The sequence below is a fragment of the Halichoeres trimaculatus genome, unplaced genomic scaffold (genome assembly GCF_033239565.1).
Source record: "Halichoeres trimaculatus isolate MK-OKI-2021-1 unplaced genomic scaffold, fHalTri1.1 fHalTri1_scaffold_15, whole genome shotgun sequence".
In the NCBI taxonomy this organism is placed as follows: Eukaryota; Metazoa; Chordata; class Actinopteri; order Labriformes; family Labridae; genus Halichoeres; species Halichoeres trimaculatus.
This window is the reverse complement of record NW_027437193.1, coordinates 21,188,761-21,202,965: the sequence shown is the minus strand read 5'-3', so window position 1 is coordinate 21,202,965 and position 14,205 is coordinate 21,188,761. Positions and strand designations below refer to the sequence as shown.

The 14,205-nt window shown below is 40.2% G+C and overlaps 1 protein-coding gene across 2 annotated transcripts in view; it reads right to left on the bottom strand.

Moving 5' to 3' along the window:
* Positions 1-14,205, bottom strand: part of LOC141804093 (low-density lipoprotein receptor-related protein 8-like) — a 150,174-nt gene that overhangs the window by 90,374 nt on the left and 45,595 nt on the right. For both annotated transcript variants that reach the window (XM_074688345.1, XM_074688346.1), the window contains exon 3: positions 6,812-6,934. In XM_074688345.1, coding sequence (XP_074544446.1) covers positions 6,812-6,934 — 123 coding nt within the window. The remainder of the gene's footprint in view (positions 1-6,811; positions 6,935-14,205) is intronic.

The window sequence follows — 14,205 nt, the reverse complement described above, 5'->3', positions numbered from 1 at the left end:
AAGGAGTATAAATGTGACTAAAACTAATAAAAACTGAAATAATAGTTTGACACAAAGACTAGACTAAAACTAAAATTAAAACAGGTCGCCAAAAACAACACGAGTTCCCCTGCATCTCTCTACAAATCTAAAACATCAGGATGTGTTCAGTGATGACTGAACTGTTCTCATTGTGCGCCGAGTGTGGTGAACAGATGTGTAATTTACCAGTGAAATGAGGTTAATGAGAGAGCTGATAAGAATGCTTTTGGTTGGTTGCTGTTGCTCAAGATGCTGTGAGCGTTTTCACAGCACACAATGTCCACCCTCCAGTCTTTTCCTCCTTGTATTTTCTATTCAGCGTGATTATGGCACAGTTGGCTCCACTCAGCCGAGAAGACAGCAGTGATGAAGTGGATCTCATTAGCAGTCCCTTTGTTCGAGCTGCAGCCTTGATCTGACACTTTTGATCTGAACAGGTTTTTAGGATGCGAGGACAACTACCTGGATTAAAACTTGACTTTAAGCAGGAAGAAGGAGGACGTGGAGGTTTTCTTTTGGCTTGTATCCTGGGTTAAAAGATAGCAAATAAAATCATAAAAAGATAAACCTGTGTACTGATTATTGTTTGCAGAGAAAAATAAAAACCTCACCAAAGATGTTCTCTGCTGGTGTTGGGGATATTTTTACCCAACAACATAAAATGGATACAGACGGGATTTCCATATAAATGGCTTTCTCCGCAGCCTAGATCGCTATCTCTTTATTCTGCAGCCAAGAGATGAATCCTGCCTTCATTTATCTTTAATTGGATTCCCAATATATACTTGTTATCCTTCAGAGGTCTCTTTATGTCTCCTCGTTGCACTCAACTTTCTGGGGGGTTGACATTAGAAGTTTTTCAGGACTGCAGCATAATTCATCCAAGCGTCCCACACACTGACAGCCAAAAAAAAGGGGGAAAAAAGTGCAACAAAACTAGATTGAATATCCTCTGAAAGATTGGATTTTCTTTGATTCATTTCCTTGCTCTGCTTGACGCATTTTAATTCTCTCCCTCAATAACTCATAAAAAGAGTTATTGAAGATCAAAGCATGATACGAGAGACAGAATATCGGTTTCAAACAGGTTACAGAAAAAATCCCTGTTAACATTCACCATCTTCCACTTCCATCCAAACACAAAAAAAGTCATTATTGAGTCATTCTGGGCAAGTTTTCTATCAGTGTATAACCAGTCATCCTGTGCTCTCTGATTTAAAAGGGATATTTCTTATTATTGTCAAGGCTCAGCTCAAGTAGGACTCCAAATAGGCCCAAAGTGGCCTCTGTGACCATCCATCTGTTCTGAGAGCTGACTGAGGGCACACAGGTACTCTATCCCTGTCAGTATTTTCACAAAACACTGGGGACAGGGATGGCAAACCACTGACAAAAGGTGTTCTGCTGAAAAAATAACACCTGGAGGAATGTCTGAAATAATGACCCCAATTTGCAACAAGTCAGTTAAATTACCGTAACCATTGTGGACAACGTATCCTTAAAAAGAGAAACACCACTGTTCAGGGATGCAAAGTGTCTCTAACAAGGGTAATTTACAAGCCTGCTGAAATGCTGAAACAGGTTTTGGTGCAACATATTCTGCTGTCTGCGACTTTTTCCAGGCACAATACAGCAAGAAGATGAAGCTACATTTTGAATGCATTACAGCAGCATGGATCCACATTCGGGAGTCTGGCCGGGGCCTGCAGTCCTGACTTGGAATCAATATAACCTTTTTGATGCATCATGATGGCACAAAAAAACAACATAGGAGGAGACCCTGAGCTATAGAGCAGCAGAAATTGTATGTCAGGTGAGCATGAAACATTTCACTGTCAAAAACTCCAGAAACTGGTTTCTTGGGGTCACAAACAATTCCAGAGTTGCTTAAAGAAGAGACGATGGAGGGTGGTGACAAATACTGTTTCTGTCCCCTGTCCTGTTTTGAAACCTGTTGCTGGCATCAAATATAATATAGGATATATCAACCCTTACACAACAACTCTTTGATTGCCTCAGTTAGAGCTGCAGTGTATGGCCAAAATTCAATATCACAATATTTTTAGGCTACATCTCGATACATGATATATATCTCCATATTCTGATTTCTCCTCTAAATCACTATATTAATTTAAAATCTAACCCTTAAATGCATAAAATGACATCAGTATAATGATTTAAGCAGACCTTTCAGTTGGATTTTTTAAAATTTGAATGCAAAAAGGGGAAATCTCAATCAGGTAAAGTTTAGCAAACCTTTTATTTTAAACCAAACTTTATGTACTGACATATTTTTAGTTCCAGTAAAATGATTCATTCAGATTTATTCAACTGGCTGATTGTATTAGATTACATTATATTATATATATTTTTTATATTATATTATATTATACTATATTATATTATTTTATATTTTCTATATTATATTATATTATATTATATTATATTATATTATATTATATTACATTACATTGTATTACACTTTGAAAATATCATGAACTAAAGTTGGAGATAATATTACTTTCTTTACCATAAAGCAGCTACCTGGATAATGTTGGTCATGTTGAAAGGACTGTAGTGACTTCTGTCTGTTAGCCTGGGGTCTGGTTAAATTGTATTGGATTTGGGTTTGTTTTCTGATAACATCCCAGCTTGCAGTAGTTAAATATTCAGTTGTAAAATAGCATCAAATTCCTCTGCTGTAATGTTTCGAGCAGTGCACAGCTGTGTGCCGTGACTAAATGGCAAGCAGAGGAGGGGGGAGGGGCAGAAAAGCGAAAGTGAAAGTCAACAACAAATCGCATTTGTTTCTTGTTGTGGAGAGCTGGGAGAGAATCAGGGATCATACAGACGGCTTAGCAAGCCCAAATAAGCAACTACACTCTAGAAAACAAGCCTCAGGAACCCACAGCCCACGACTGATGACCAACTGATTTGCAAAGATCATGTTCTGATTTTACCGACATTTAACACTGCACCCCTTCACTGAAATCACTAGAATTGAGGTTGTATAAATTATCAGCTAAACACTTTGGGACACAGTCAGAGGAAGAATCCAATACTTTTCTGCCGACTCAGTTTGTTTGAAAGTAAAGGTCACTGTTCTTTTTTTTTTTTTTTTTTTTATACACCTATGTAGCTTCTGTGCACCTTTGTTTTCTGTTAAAGCACAGTTCTTGCCACATTCGAAAATGTAGTGTGATATCTCATATTGTTGTGAATGATTAAAAACCAAGGATAAAGTTTTAATGATAAAGACGAGGTTCTAAAGTTCTGATGTGTTATTCCACGGGGATAACACTTATTTATCAGTGCACAATGTTCTGCTCTGTCTGTGGTCGGAGCAAGCAGCCATGGGAGAGAAGAAAATTAGCATTTAAGAAAGTAAGAAAACAATTAATTTCTGGTTCAGCCACCCACTCCTGAGCTCCTGTTTCTTGGCAGTGAAGACGTCAAACCACGTAACCCCCGTCAGGACCTGTGTGTGGGTGAGCAAGACTGGCACAGGCTAAAAGTGAGCCAGCCAGAGATCCTGTGCTCTAACAGCTTGGCAGGGAGGTAATGGGGGCCTTTCCGTGCTCTCGCCATCAGACAGTATTGAGGATTGAAGTGCGTGGGTGAGTGGAGGCTGGAGAGACGGCAGAGCGGCTGCAGGAGCCGAGATAACAAGGACAATCAGCAACCTGAGAACAGGTTTGTTATGCAAATTTAATCTCGACTATAAACAGTTAAAGAGGAAATTCAAGCTGAATTCCGCTTTGATTCAACTTTTATACTCTTTTATAAGCGTTTCATAAGATTCAATTAGCTGCTGAAATCTGGTTTGCCAGTGACACTAAAAAGATGTCCCACAAACAAGAAGCACAAACAGCCTGAAAACCAGTGAACAGAATAAACAAGCTCCAGGTGAACATTTGACCTCATTACCACAGGTGCAAAATGTGTCCATGCACAGACAAACTTAAACTGACAGTATGGCCGTACTCGCCTATACCGTTACCTTTCTTTTGACTTCTTTTGATCCTAATCACGTCTGCATCCACTCGTCTCAGGGTGCATGTTTTTCTTTAGAAACAGTTTTATGTCACTCTTTTTCAGGCCCGAAGACCGTAAACTATGCAGAGTTTGGGGCCCTGGTAAGTTAAGTGTCTCATGAGGTTAGCCCTCGAGTGGCCAGCTCAAGTCCAATCCAACCTGCAGCTCCTTTCCTGAAGGTCCTTCCCTACTCTCAACTGGTTTCCTGCTCTAATCACTGTCCTGGTCCCTCTGATTAAAGTCAAAAAAGCCAGAAAAAAACAGTCACAAAATGAAAAAGCTTGAGGATGAAAAAAAACCTGATTCAGTGGAAAAGAAGCTGTTTTTTCTAGTTCCAAATCTGCTCATCATTACAGCCGCTGGTTTCAATGTCTTGTTAGTGATTTTATTTACTGTGTTTGGTCACTCCCTTTAGATGGAGTACATGACATAGTTGCACAATTGCATTCAAACTAACAGATACAAATAATCCCCTTTCTCAAGTTCAGCCAGCCCATACAACTCTTCCACGGATTTGACCAATCCCCCTGAGTCCTGAGAGGAGACATGATAGTCAGATCTAACATGTTCAAAACATTAAAACCTCAGTCACTAAAAATGGAAAAGTCCAGGGACATCTAAAATGAGAAAATTAAAATTCAAACTGATGGCAGAAAAACACTTCAGTAGTTCTGAAATGAAAGCAGTACTGCTGGAAGTGAAACATAAACAGCATGATTTAATATATTCAGATGGCCCATTAGTGTGCATCAAATAAATACTGCAAAAAGAAATGTTTGATGGTAGCACTCGTTCAGAGGCAGCTGTGATCAGAAACACTGCCCTGTAATAAGAAAAGGACATGCTTAAATGCAGTTAAATAAAGAGTGAACACATCTAAACTTCCTTCATTGTGAATGATTTCACCGTTGTTTTTATTCTAAAGGCTGCCCCCGTTAAAGGTGTGAAAATATGCAACATTTTAGAGTACGGGTGGGAGAAAGAATAAAAAATCGTTATAAATCAGGATTTTTTTGTTTGACAATATCAAAATCAGGATTTTCAATCAAAAAATCTTTTTTTTTTTCAAATTCAAATTCTTCATTTCAGTCTTTGTTTATAAACTTGATTGGAAAAAAAGTTACCTCTTTTCTCCAGCAGAGGGTGAAATGTTTCCCTGCATTTTATGGGAAAATATGGCTCCTGAAGTAGTCTGTAGACCTTATCATCATCATTTAACTTTTCACATGGTCTGGTGTTAAAGAAAACTAAAAATTGCAAAAATTGTTAATACCAAAGAATCACAACTTAAATCGAATTGGTACCGCAAAATCATGCTTGAGTACAGCACCAGTCGAATGGCCAGTGTGGCCGCGCCCTCAAGGCTTGGTACCAACCAAAGGCTCTGTTACACAAGAGAGTCAGCTCTGATCTCAAAGAAAAGGAGTGATACCACCATCTGGGGGAAGTTTTACAATTGAACAGAACACTCTAAAGAAAGAGCACGACAGTGTAAAGGTGAAAAAAAACAAAACATTTTTTTTTTTTACCTAAAGCTGATTTTCCTCTTCATTGCATTAAATAATAATAAAGCAATACAGGTATTCTGATACAGATACTGATTCTGATTATAATGAGCTCATGCAGTGCAGAATCATCTAGACTTTTCAGCCAGTGACCCTCAGAGTAGCCTCTATAAAAATAGACAACCCCTGCCAATCCAAACAGACAAAAAACACAAAAAGGCCTTTTTTTATTTAGCCATTTAGTAGAAAACTAGGCTACTTGTGCACATACTACTGAGATTCAAAAAGTGATCTGCAGCCACTGCTAACATAGTTATCATTGCAAGGTCAGCTCGAGGCTTCAAACACCTCGTTCCAGACACTTTGACCAGAAGGAAGTTTCATTCCAAGAGAGAGTTGATCATGTAAACTCTACACCTGGTCATTCGCTCCTGGTTGGGGTCAAAAATATGCTCGCTGTGTCTTACTGTGATTGTACACACCATGTGTAAAAAATTAAGCAGAAGAAACTAGAAAAGCACTCAGAGAGCACAGACCTCCGCCAAGCATATTGTGAATGTCACCAACACTTTAGCCCTACTTCAATGTTATGCTTCCTTTCAGCAGACTGTCTGCTACAATTTGGTGTTAGTTGCAGGTTTGTACGATAATTTGTTTCCTGACAGTGTCAAAAATTATGATGACCCAGTTCATATTTCATATTCCAGATCTTAGTATCCAGAATTAAAATTATGGTGACCTTGTCTTGTATTGTTTTGCAAAGCAATCCGGCCATTTTAACGGCCCTATCTCACAATGATAAAGAGTCCTTAAAAAATCCTAGATCCAGACGGTGATCCGGATCACCTCCAAAATTTAATCATTTCTTCCTTATCCCATTTTCCTGAAAATTTCATCAAGATCCTTTCGCTAATTTTTGAGTTATATTGTTCACAGACAAACAGACAGACAAACTCCCAAAAACATAACATCCTTGGCGGAGGTAAAGATACATGGTTTGTAGCCTTTACAGCTTTTCAACGGAAGAATTTAAAAAAGTGTTGGATAAAAAAACAGCTGCCAACATCTCAATATTATTTTCTTTCTTACAAAAAAAATCCTTGAACTCCTGAAAAGTAGAACATTATTTTTCATACGTTGACAAACATAATTCTAGAAGTACAATCCTCTACAACACCATGGCCACACCAAAGCCAAAACAAAGGTAAACTTTGAGTTCTTGATGTGAGCGTTGTTGTGGTTTTACTTACTGCAGGTTTCCTCGGCCTCATCAGAGCCATCAGGACACTCTGGTTCTCCGTCGCATCGCCAACGTCCTGGGACACACTGTCCGTTCAGGCAGGCGAACTCTGCAGGAGCACACGTCTTCCTGGCTGCTCAGTGAGGGAAGACAGAGAGGACACAGAAAGAGAAAGAAAAAACTGTTAGGAGAGGAAAGGTGAGGCTAACATAACGGTGTAAGAACAGAGTCAGTCTGCAGAGGGGTCTTATCTTTGTTGTCATACTGGTCACAGAAACTGACTCCCAACAACCACCCGTCTCGTCAGAGGAGATCAGCCTCATCATCTCTCATTTTGTTCCTCTGCTGCCTCTGATGCTCATATCTCTGGCTGAATATCTACACTTTCCTTTCTCTTGACTCTTTTATTGTGTTTTCCTTCCCCTCCCCCTCCCATCCGTCTCCTCTCCTTCCTTCTCTGAAAGTCTAATCTCTCCTGCAGGTTTTCCATCACAGAGCAGAGGAAAGGATGCTGATTGCAGAACACTGCTGGTACGGGGAGGTTAAACCTGTTACCTCTCAAACCTGTTTACCACAGAAAGCTACGAGCCGGTGGGGCCACGGGCTGATAAACACGTCAAACGTGCCTGGAATCAGAAACCAGAAACGTGTCAGGAAAAACGGCTGTTTAAGCAAAAAGAAGACAAACTCAGAGCGATCAAAACTTTCACTAAACAGCCTAAAGCTTATCATGGTTTGCTACTAACATCATGCTGCGTTCAAAGAGAAACACACGCTTCTCAGAATCTTCCTGAACCTCCCCTCGCTAAACACACACTGCCTGTAAGCTAGACCTGAGAGCCAGGAGCAGACAGAGGTCAGAGCCATTCAATTTCTTCCTCCTGTAACTCCAGTGCTGCAGTCCAGTCTAATAAATCAGCGGCTAAAAGGCCCCTCAGCTCCTGTTGTTACACTGCCACAACTGCTCCTAAGCCTGCTCCATCTTGGCTCTGATGCTTTGAATTAGATCGAGCATTTAGAGATGTGCGGGGAGCTTAAGCTGAGCTGAGGGGCTGTAAGGAAAGAGCAGGCAGTGATTAATCCACAGTCGCTCACACTAATCTAACTCTGCACCCACTTTCAACAACTCCTGATCGCTCCTCACCTTGGGATCAAAGGACAAACAACTTACGTCATATGTTGAAACTCTGTGCGATAAGGAAGCTCCTCTGGTCCATTTAAATGTTAACTCTGAATCTGCAATCATACTGTTTTCCTATTGTTTGAGTTTTCATTGTGTTACAGTGCTGTAGACGCACAAGAGACAAAACATATAGATAAACAGCTCAGGCTTTGCAATCAGACACACACAGTGCGTCGTTCTGCCCTGCTGCCTCTGTGCTCCGTTACGCCCCTTTACTCCTTTGTTGTTCCATCCGACGTCAGCTGAAGGTTTATTCATTATTTACAAAAAAAAGAAAACTATACCTTTAAAAGAATAGCCATCATTACCCACACTGTCCTACACAATCTTTACATCAGGCTGAATGTTTAAGAAAGCATTCTCAGAGGGCAGCACTCAGGACCAAAAGTTGCACAAGAAACTTTAAGACAGCAGAGTTATTGATGGCAAATCAAGGGAGCGCTGCAAACAGTGGCGGTCAGTGAGGCCATTAAACAGCTGCTCAGTTCTGGTTGTCAGTCGCTGCACCCAGCTTTGACAACATTATATAGAGGGATTATCAGTCTGCGTCGTCATAAAGATGCACACACATCTTGACCACAGAAGCAGCGTTTAGCTCCATTCATTCAGATGAGTGAGCATTTTTTAAACACTAAATTCAACCTGTTATCAGCATAAAAATGTACGGTTGTTCTGTGGTCAGTTTTTAGAAACGATACTATACAACAGAGGCAACGTCTATCAAGTTTTGACCGTCACAGAGCAACAAGTGTCTTAGAGTTAGTAGTGACCACAGCCGAGAGTCACCAGTTGACAGGGTCACATTTTACACTGGAACACCAGCGATGTCTGGGGGTAAATAATTAACTCTGGACGTAGTTTTCTGGTTCTTTTAATATGAACCGGGTCTCAGACTCAGCAGTCTGTGTGCTTCTTTTTTGGTCTGAGAGGATTTCTGATTTATTGACACATGTTTACGTCCTGGTCTGTCACAGTCTGGTAAGTGTCCACGGATAATGCAGTCATTAGCATGGAGTGGCAGTTGTGTGTGTAAATTGCTCTCTGGGTACACGCTGGATTTCTCTGCTAAAAACATCTGTCCACCTAATATCTGTCCACTCTCTGATCTGTTCTGTCCACTCACTGCTATTTCACAAACCTGAGAGCAGTTTACCATCCGTATAAGTGATGATGTTTAGTTTTAAAATGTGTTTTTTTGGTGGTTAACTCCCTCACATCAGTTGACAAACCATTATACTCTGCAGTGCTTCTGCTCCCAAGTTGTGCACCCATCTGGTGTTGTTGATAAACAAATACTTCCTCTATAAATTACATGTTTAAAGTAGGGCTGTCGAAATTGGCGTCATAACAGCACGTCAAGTCAAATTTCTCTTAAGGTCACTAACGTATTTGACATGCCATTAATGCACATGCATTCAACATAACATTGTGGTTGATAAGCAGAAACGAGTTAAGATGGTGTTTTAAATGGGAAATTCAGCTCCAAAGCACTGCCAGATGGCACACTGACCATCTAGACCGTGCCGTGCTCAAGCACGATTGCCCCCTGCTGCACCATTTCCCCACTGGAGAGTACGACCAGCAATCACACCACTCAATATGGACCATTAACAGGTATCACACACACACGGCTCACCTACGTCATTGTGAAGCGTCTGTTTCCGTGAAGCGTGATCTCACCAGAATCCGCACAACCAGACAAAGAGTTTTTCCCTGATTTACATGTGATGTGCATTTTTTGGGAATACATGGTTCCTGCTATAGTCCGTACACATAATCATCATCACTATTGTAATCACCATTTAACTTTTTCACATGGTCTGATGTCAAAAAAGCAAATTAAAAATCACAAAAATCAGAAATAAGGAAAACTCGTTATTCAAATCAAATCTGCACTCCAAAATTCGTAAAAGAATAGAATCGGGAGAAAAGCGTATGGTCCCAGCCCCACTTTCAGATACATTTTGGTTTATACTTCTGTACCAAAATCTACGCCATAGCATACATCCTTGGTCCATGTATCCCCCCTTCCTTCAGAGAGGCCTACGTACTTAGTTGAAGTGCAGCGCTTCCCAAACATAACTACACATCAGGGCCCACGAGACCTGAGACTGTTCCACAGAGCGGGATTGTGGTTCCTATGTGTAAAACATTTCTGGACTCACCACATGATGGCCTACATGTGATCACTCTATCCTTCTTGTAACAGTTGCTGTATGGTTTATGGCATCATGTATTCACTTTGATATAACGTACTTTACTCAAAATCACAGTCAAGCACAAGTAGGGACGTATCTGACAATCATACGGCCCACACTGCCCTCATGTGTTTCGGAGGAGTATTGCAGAGAAACACTGACATAACAGAAGTATGCAGTGCTCATGACTTTCAGCTACTACAGCGTACAATCAACTCAAAACACAAAACCAGACTTCATCACTAACTCCCATGACTGGATGGCTGGTATTTTGAACCTGGAACCTTCTTGTTGTGAAGCACTGGTACAAACCTTTGCAAAGCAATGTGCTTTATTTGGGGTAAATGTGGACCCTGTGTTTCACACAGACTTTTCTTTGTTAGATTTAACTACCAATTTTAATTTTTCTTACCTGTAATTAGGTTTGGATGTTTGAAAGGAAACACAACGAGAGACTTTGATGTGACGCGGTTTTAAAAGCTTGTTAGTGAATCTGGTGTCATTCTGCATCACGCCATTTTTATACAATAAATCATTAATAACAAGCCTCAACATGTGCTCATCTGCAAATCAAACAAATGTGAGGATTTTAGTCTCAACTGATACAAAGGGCAGAGTAAAGGGCGAGGGTGCTCTGATGTGTGCGGGTGGAGAGCAGAGGTGAAGGCCTGGGTGTGAAAGAGAGATGTGAGGGGAAAACACAGCGAGCAAATTAAGGTCAGTTTGAGTAAACACTGAATTATGTGAAGGATGGAGAACTCTTAAATGGTGATTTGAATGTAACCCTCATTTAAATAGGCTAAGTATTTCTCAAATATCTTTAATAGCCTGCAGGTATCCTTAATCTGAGCTGCATGTCTGTGGTCTAACCGTTGCAAAATCCACCACAAGTTTACAACTAAAAGGCTGGAGGAACTGACCTTTTTTAGATGTGCTACAGGCAATTTGTTTTTTCAACTGGATACGTACAAAAGTGGGGAAAGACAGAAGAGATGGCATAGAAAAAGACTGAGTGGAACCACAGAGTAGCTGCTCCTCAGCCTGCACAGCTAACTCGGGTAAAACCTGAGGTCTGACAGATTCTGAGACAAAAATAAATCTGAAAGTCTGACATTCAAACCCTCTGCGTACCAAAGCTGATCCGCTCTCTGAGGCTGGAAAGAATTAAATTGTTGCACTTATCGCTCTGGTGCTTCTTTTAAAAATGATTTTTAAATAACATTTTTCATCACAGGACATGTGATCAAGCGGTTAGCAGAGGTTTTCTGCAAATGGCTGCTATTATCCCTTTAACTGAATGATTACACCTCCCTCCACTGGCCTGCTTTTCACCTCCCTCACAGTGAGCTTTTCTGAAAGAGCTTCAAACACTTGATTTCCCAGTTTGACTTCCCTGGTCCAGACCTCAGACTGAGCAAAGAGTCAGTGCTTTCAGACACCTCTCACTCCCAACCTGAACTTCTGCTAGTCCCACCTGGTTGATGCGTCTGAAAGCTCAGGGTTGACTTGTGTTTTATTTTTTAGCAGTATGGATCGTTTGACAGATTTTTGATGACACAGCTTTAACTCATGACCACGGCTGTGTGTGATCTAGTTTTTCCCACCTCAGCTGAAACACATCACAGGACATCAGATGGGATCAATGAAAGACTGGTACATTATTAATGCCAAACACTGGTTTTATCATGTGTAAGCTGATTCCCACATCCAGCATACTTTTTTTTCTCTTTTTTTTCCAATATAAAAGATTCTTTTCTATCTTTCAGTTTTCAGCAGCAGTAGCTTCCTCTTAAAAAAATCACCTTTTGAAGTCAGGTGGTAGACACTTAAAAAAATGCTGCTACCAAACAAGATAAAGTAAATTGTCACTTTGGGCAAAAGAGTCTGCAAAATGAATATGTAGTAGATGCAAAATGTTCACAAACTAGTGGCTTGTCTTAAACTCAAATATAAGATTTTTTTCAAGCAGAAAGAAAATTTGCCAAAATACTCAGCTTTAGGCCATTCTTGTCTTAAGATAAAATCAATATGGAATGCAAAACATTTTGTTCAATGACATGACATTTATGACAACAACCAATCGGTGACCTCTCACCAGCACCCACTAGGAAGCTGCAAAGTAGCACAAAAAACTTGACAGAGAGGCGAAAGAATGCAAGGGAGGAAAAAAAATGCACTGGTAGAACTGTGGAGGAAGCACAACTAACTTTCCTCCCTGTCGTACCAGGATACAGGAAGACGGAAGGAGGAAGACATTGGTTTAATCACAAAGCTGCAAAGTTTTATCACGCATGGGAGAGATGCAAAGAAATGAGAAGAGGAGAGAAGAGAGGAAAAGAGATTTGTTTTAAGAGAAATGAGATGTCCATTCCACAGCAGTGTCACATGAAGCAACGTCTTTTGGTAATGACAGCATCAGCTGATCACAGCTGGATCATCTGTCAGTCAGCTAACATCTGTTTGTGTGCCTGCGCATGTGTACTGTAATAACTCTAATAAAATAAAAATAGTAACAGTGCATTGTGTTTTTAACCTATTACACTTTCACATTACGAAAAACCTGCACCAGTTCATTCTGTTTTGAATAGAGATGGGTGAATACTGGTATCGGGCCAATACCAGCCTTTTTTCAAGGCAAGGTATTGGTACTTGTGATACCAGCAGCCGATACTCAAGGCAAAATTATCTTATGCCCAGCAAGCCCTCCTTGCTAGCTGCAGTTTAACACCACAGCAAATGTGCGTCAGGTCTTGTTCAGACAACATGAATGAACCATTTTATTTGACACTTCAGTTGATTTTAAAGAATACAAAAACACTGAAGGTTGTTAGCTTTATTTTGCACTTTCGTTAATTTATTTTTAAAAAAGATTGTAAACTCAGTGAAAGTTGTCTGTGTTCTATTTTGGACTCAATTGCCGAGTGGCTGTGCTGTCTCTGATCAAAATAATGTGTCACTGCAAAACACGCTAGTAATATCAATACTTGGTATTGGTGCGTACTGAAGAGGAAGTACTCACTGGTACTGGTATCAGTCTGAAAAAAAGTGGTATCTAACATCCCTAGTTTTGACACTTTACCAGAAAAAATGCATCTATATTAGATTTATTCATTTTTAAGCCTTTATCTAGAGCATATCTGATCTGGCACTCTGAATCTTGTTAATATAACCTGATTTATGGTGTCTCAGAAACACTTCAGTCATTTAGTCTATTTTAGATCAAGTTTCTGGGAAAAAGAAAATTTTATGAACTTTAAAGGAAATGTAACAAGACTTTTCTAACAGTGTTTTCTCTTAGTCTAAAATTGCCTTCATAAAAAAAGAGACTCAACAAGAAAACACAATGAGCTGCTGCAGCATCCAATCAGTGACATCCCAGATGAGGGTTTTTCCCATATGTCTGCCAGTGAAAATACTTCTGTGATGTCTGCTCTTGTTTCCTCTCCCATCGCTCCTCCGATCACTCTCCTCTCCCCTGTGAGTACAATTAACACTTTGGGACACCACTCAATATGGCGGCTCAGTAAGTACTTCTGGTTTGGACAGAGGAAAGGGGAGAGTCATCCAGTGATGCTGCCCTAAAAAAACCCCCGTGTTATAGCTAGCTCACAAAAAAAATCAGTGCCACCAATGAAGCTTTGAATTGTGAAATCTTTAGTCTTTAGTCTCTCTATATAAAACCTCCAGAGCGTGGAAGACAATAATTGATTTATGACGACATTCTTTGTTTCATCACTCAATGAAACCAAATGTAGCCCAGGCACTGAACACTGGGTAAAGGACTGACTTATGGTGTGAAATCAGAGATCCAGAGCAGGTGTGCTTTTGACTTCATCACAAACAGCTCATCGTCCCTTTACTTAGTGTATCTTATGAGCTGATCAGTTTAGACAGTTAGGACTCCTAAAGACAAACAGCGAGATGATCAAACTGTTATCATGTGAATAAACGTGAATATTATCAGTCCTTCTCCTTCGTCCTCCTTGGTTTTCCTTGGCTGTCTCTCAGCAATCATAAAATCTC